Raw genomic sequence first — 6,076 nt, 5'->3', positions numbered from 1 at the left:
TTAAATGAAACACTCCAGAAGACTTTATTGGAAAAAAAAAACAAAACAAAACTGTCAAACAACAATCAGAACTGTACTTAAAGTGCTACATGTAGCCTCTCAACATCGACAAATAACTGACTCATTTCTTCAAGTGGTCGATAGAATTACCGTTAAACAACAAAGACCGGTTGAGTCGTCGGGACGTCGTCTCTGCTGCCTCAAATGTGGCCTCCTATGTTAACAACAATAATCATATAACCAAGAATCTCCGAACAAAATAGTCAGAAACCAACAACGTTGACAATGTTCACTACTTTGGTTACATTCTATTTACCATAACGGGCAGAGTAGTCGCCGTCACTGTGGAGAAACACTGACATTACTTACTCGGTTAACTCGTCAGCTATGAGGTGAGCACGGTAAAAAACACGGAGAAACTCCCAAGATAACCGATTGTTCTGAAATACCTGAATTACAATTTGGCCGCGTGGGGGTTCTCCGGGTTCCTCCCGCTGTCCGAAACACGCAGGAGGTTCACCGGAGACCTTAAATGGTTTACATGGTTGTATGTTTACATGAAAGAGTTGTTTTTTTTTTTTTTTTGTACGTCTCTAAAGACATGCGAATGAGAGGGTGAATATCGTAGGTTATTACTCGCGGCCCCATGATGGATCCAGGGTGAACCCGAACCCCGACTCTCGCTCCAGCGCCCCCTGTTATGTAAGATAATGAATGAATGAATGGTTTGGCTTGGGTATCACAGTTTTTAGCCTGAGAGAAATGGATTGAACGGTGCTTCTCGAACGGCTACTGAACAAAGACGACGTTATGAAAACGTTGAAATACAAAAAAAAAAAAAAACAAAACATCTCTAAGGAAACTTAAAGTTTCCGGATCCAACAGCGATAAACAGAAAAGCCACGTTCTTTGCACTCTAGTTATGACACTATTTCCTCCAAGAGCATGTACATAAAAATAGAATTTTCCTCTTCCAGCCGTTTCATCAGAGCGACTGAAAAGAAAAGCGTATGGAGTCTGTTGAGTTGACAACAAGAAGAGGTTGGCGTTCTTCACGAACTCTTTCCCCAACCCCGGATGTCTTTATTTTTATTTACCCCTCCCCGTCTGGAACGACCGCGCCGGCTACACGAGCGAGCCGGCCTGGCTCTGAGCAGGCACCATGACGGCCACCGTCCCCATGCGCGTCAGGGTGGACGAGCTGAGCTGCGGGGACGCCGCGGCGAGCGGAGGCGCCACCTGAGGTTGAGCCCCCTCTGTCCTGTTGGGCGCCGGGACCGGCGGGCTCCGGAGAACCTGCGGCGGGCCTCCGTTTGTGCTGGGAGGCCGCCGGTGTTTGCGGGACGGGGTTCCCCCGATGTTGTATCCCGGAAGTCCTTGCAGGGTGTTTGTGTGTCCAGGTTTAAGCTGGTAGGCGTTGATGACCGAGCCGGTGTCGGCGGTGGACGTGGGAGAGTAGGGGTAGTGGAAGTTGGGCGGACGGTGGTCTCGAGGGTGAGGACTGGTGGCGATGGAAGACAGAGTACCGTTCTTGGAGACGACGTCGGAGCCCGTGTTGCTCTTGGCCCATGATACTCGCTTCGGCGCCTGGGCGTCCTCCCTGCGGGAAGCGGACGACAACCAACGGCCCGAAACGATGAAACGGCCGAATTCGATTCCGATCGCGTCGTTGCGTGATGAACAACCGTGGCCGAAGCGCCGCCTCGTGCTCTCTGACCAACAAAATGTCACCCCTCATTTCCATTTGGGACAAATTATGATAGATTTTCTCCAGATTCTCCAGAGGACCTCCATCACCAGAATGGGATGAAGAGGAAAACATAATGAGCACAGCCGTCGCCAGCGGAGACGTACAAAGGGGTGTAAAGAGTGAGATCGACTCAAATAATATTAACTTGTCTTTTTTTTTTTTTTTTCTATGGTGTATTTGTTCAAGAATTAGGGAGATTAGTTGTGTAATGCTCTAATCCTGGATTAAAATAGAAAGTACACTCGCAGGTAAATACTGAAGTTAACGAAAGAAAAAGATATCAAATAATATGAATAATGTCATTCACAGAATTACGGTTTTTATTTTATTTATAAATTGCAGAATTTGTTTTTATGTTTCACAAATATCCCAAATAATTTTTTTTTTTTTTTTCTTTTTTAAATATACACCCTTTCTTGATAGAAAGACATGCACTTGGATATGAAGGCCATGCATTTTTCTGTTTTTTTTTTTTTAATTTTTTTAAAATTTTTTTATGTATGCTTTGCATTTTTAAAAGAGAAGCTCACTTGATCTCGTTGGCAATTTCCTCTTCAGTGTCCCTCCTCCTCCTGCGCAGTATGAATATGAGGAACAGTACCATGGCCACCAGGCCCACCAGAGACCCCAGTGTAGCTGCTGCGATCACGCTGGCATTGGAAGCTGGAGAGCAGAGCACAGATGGGACTTAAAGTCTGCGTAATGTAAGAAGAAGAAGAAAAAAAAAAGACACGTCTCGTACACGGCGTTTGTGTTTCCATTGTTTACGCACAGGTGATAACCTCCAGGTTAATGGAGCAGCTGTCAGAGCCGGCCGTGTTGCTGGCTCTGCAGATGTACTTTCCTGACATGCTTTTAGTGAGGTTGCTGAGCCGGAGGGTGCCGTGCCTCTCGTCTGCAAAACAATCAGGAAACGACACGGCGTCACACTCACGTAGCCGACGTGTCTGTTGATCCGTGAGCACAAACTGCACATAGTATGAAACGCTATTTTGCCATTTTGACCAAGCTGCAGAAGGCAGCCAATAAGAGCACGACCCCGGGAAAATCCAAACTATAAATGAGAAATAAATGTATTTCCCGTCATTGCTGGGCTGCGCTCCCGTCTCCAAACACGGCGCCGTTACCGGGCATACGAATCATCGCTCGCCGCTTCACGTCCCAAAAAAAAAAATGTAATCCTGATTTTGGACCGCTTCCGACGCACGCTTTGGCACGCGTGCAGCCCGGCGGCACGAAGTCCTGCAGCCGAGTCTTGCAACGCGCTGAAGTTGGTCGGAGATTCTTCAACGGTTTCCCACTCAAAGTCACGCCGGCTGTAAGTGGAGGGTTTTCACTGGATGCACCTGCAGAGCGGCGCTAAAGCGGGCGTCTCCAAAAGCTCCTCAGATCTTCTGAAATGATCTCAGAGGTAAAAAATGCACAAAGAACGTGGAACACGCCGAATGCACAACCCTGAAGCCTTTCTTTCTCTGCCAGTCTAGACCTTTGCCTTCATCCTCCTCGTCCCCGTGTGGTGAGTCTTGCTCTGCTCCGCCGGCTCATCCCACGCACCCTACGACCTTTTATCGGAGAGTTTTCCCGCCAGGTGAGAACGATCACACTCGCTCTGGACGCTGCGGAGGAAACTCCCGACGTGCAGCGTCCTCTGATATTTGTCAGTTGCAGCAGTTATTTGATGGTGTTGCACTGCGGGGCAATCGTGAGCATTTCGTGCACGACTACTGAGGGATGAGCATTAATTTGATTGGTTCTTACTCACGTCATGTTTGATAGCTACCGTTTTAAGCTAACGTCGCTGGATCGCATTTGGGCTTTACTCAAAGTCGCTTTGCCGAAAACCTCCGAAGGTCCAACCGAACCTTTCGAGCGTCGAATACGAAGCGAATCGTCGTCAGATCTGGCGTTTTTTCAGCGTCAAACCGTCCCTCTGCTGACTGTCATATTTTGCTATCTAGGGTGGTATGCACCTTTGCCTCCCAGATTATTTAATCCCCGGATTTGAAAACCAGCTGTGAAAAAACTAAACCCAATTGTGACAGATTTACAGAACATCCGCTAACTCTGAACTTGGAGGGGGTTCAAGCAGCTGAGCTGGAAGGGATCTGACATTACGGCAGATCCCGCTTGGTAGCAAGACCGGACCGTTACTCATTCTGCACCGCGACGGTCCTGAAGGTCAGTGAGCAGCATTTTGTCAAAACCCCGACACGCATCAGAACTTTGACGTGAAATATAAAGTCTAGTTTACCTTCCCCACGTTGGCACGGCAGTGTAATCTGGGAGTGGATTGCATTACATGGAAATATACCAGCATGCATGCAGTGCCAATTCTTTGTACTTATTTAGAAAAATAAAATCCTCTTACGTGGCTAATGTGTGATAATTTACACTCCACATCTCCGGTGCAGTTCAGCCTTTAATTGTCTTGAAAATGGAAACAGAGCTGGTTTAATGTTGCCCATTTTACCTTCATCTGGCCGTGCATGTGTGACTGGGACAGCGTGGCGGATGCAAGGAATGGCAAAGCATGAAATCCCGCCGGAAATACTTTAAAAGTATATATTGCGTGTTCTTATAGGTCAGGGGTCGGCAACTTTTACCACTCAAACAGATATTTGGACCCGTTTCCCAGCAGTAAAGAAAACACCGGGAGCCTCACAACCCTTTTGAAATTTAAAATGAATTAACACTGTGTAGAATGTTGCTTTTCTTTTGAGCCTTGTATAAACAAAATATGTGTTGCATTTTTTTTTTTTTTTTTTTTAAATCGATGAACGACCGCAGAGAAAAAAGGACATTTCTGCATGCAACAAAACATTTTGAACTCCGAAAAAAAGACATCTGGTTAAAGGCTACTTTGAAGGAAAATACTTTATGTCTATTTGAGTCCTTCTTGTATTTATGAAAAAAAGGCCAGACTTAAATGATCCACCTCCAGAAAAACCAAAAATGCCCTCCTCTTTCTGCGTGATGTCATCATTTTACTGGTGCACGTAGCCGCTTAATACAAAAATATTAGTTTTATTTGGATAGGACAAGATCGCCATAATCTTCAAATTAAATTATTAATTTTAAAATAAAATTTTAAATTAAATATATATTAACAAAATATTGAAAATAAATTAAAAAAAAAAACTAAAATAAAATACATTTTTATTAAATAGTCATTTATTTTGAAAAGCCGCAGGGAGCCAATCAGAGGGGTCCAAGAGCCGAGTTGTCCTGAAATAGGGAGTTTGAAACCAAAAAAGGGCGACGCCACCTCATAATACGGACAAGGATGCAGTCGGTCCATGTATTATTTAATGAACCGTCTCAGTCGGTGGAACGCCGGATGCAGCGCATCGAACCTTCACCCTCCTGTTGTCATGACACAAATAGCGTTAGATATTTTTATATGCGCCACCTGCTAGCCCGGCGTCTACCCTCTGAGTCGTTCCTGCGGGAACTGCAAAACGCACAAGTGAACATGATGGACGGAGAAGAAGAAACAGCAGCAATTATCTGAATTGCTGTGATTTGCTAGGTCACGTTCCGATGATCTAAATGCGTTGAAACGCTAGAGGGGGGCAAACCCACGGGGACTCCGGTGCTAAATAACAAGGAAGAATTAATGCTAAATCGACAACGACAGCAAAGATTTAAAGGATATAATCAACCCGTGCTAAATCTGCAGGAGTCAAAATTGGAGGACGGTTTTGCGGCGCAGCCAGGATCGCGCAACCTTGAAAGAGATTATTTATAATTTATTTAATCGGAGAATGCGCAGGCAGAATGTGACTCCTAAAGGTTGAGCGGGATTAACACCTCCATTGATGCCTATTTTAAGCTTTCATTTTTGATGGCAATCACTTATTAAACATTATCCTATAAGAAGGTTAACAAATTGGGTTGATTTATTTTCCTTTAAAGCTTTTCTACATAGGACGGCTATAAATCGGCTTTGCTCCGGGGAAACGGCGGCCGCCGCTCTTTGCGGGAGAGGGTGGAGTTCAGGCGGCGGTGGGAAACATCGGAAAGCCTTACCCATGTACCCGAGGACGAGTATGGGCTGGGGGCACGATCGCCATTCTGTTTGTTCGTGCACGAAGAAAGACGGTAAAAAGAGAGACAGAAACAGAGAATGAATTTGAGGAAGGGAAGGAAGGAAGGAAGGAAGGCGACGATGGTTGAGATGCTTCCAAATCCAACTTGTGGCTCCTGGAGGCTCCCGGGTCAACAGGAAATGAGCGTGGAGAGTGGCGGGGAGGGAGGAGGTGTCATTGTAGGGTACAAACCCGGCTCAATCAGGAGGAGTGGCTTTCATCGCATCAACCGGAGGAC

The 6,076-nt window shown here is 45.9% G+C and overlaps 1 protein-coding gene across 2 annotated transcripts in view; it reads right to left on the bottom strand.

The window, feature by feature from the left end:
- Positions 1-5: 5 nt before the first annotated feature.
- Positions 6-6,076, bottom strand: part of esamb (endothelial cell adhesion molecule b) — a 49,216-nt gene continuing 43,145 nt past the window's right edge. Inside the window, exons 5-8 of one of the 2 annotated variants that reach the window (XM_086164061.1) lie at positions 5,780-5,824; positions 2,523-2,645; positions 2,281-2,413; positions 6-1,600 (exon numbers count right to left, since the gene is read on the bottom strand). In XM_086164061.1, the coding sequence (XP_086020187.1) occupies positions 1,126-1,600; positions 2,281-2,413; positions 2,523-2,645; positions 5,780-5,824 (776 nt within the window). In that variant the 3' untranslated portion in view covers positions 6-1,125. The remainder of the gene's footprint in view (positions 1,601-2,280; positions 2,414-2,522; positions 2,646-5,779; positions 5,825-6,076) is intronic. The other variant, XM_086164063.1, reaches the window with a different exon arrangement.

This window comes from Fistularia commersonii, chromosome 18, assembly GCF_037954325.1.
Source record: "Fistularia commersonii isolate RoL2024-O1a breed Wild chromosome 18, RoL_Fcom_v1.0, whole genome shotgun sequence".
Classification (NCBI taxonomy): domain Eukaryota; kingdom Metazoa; phylum Chordata; class Actinopteri; order Syngnathiformes; family Fistulariidae; genus Fistularia; species Fistularia commersonii.
This window is presented reverse-complemented; position numbering and strand designations above follow the sequence as displayed.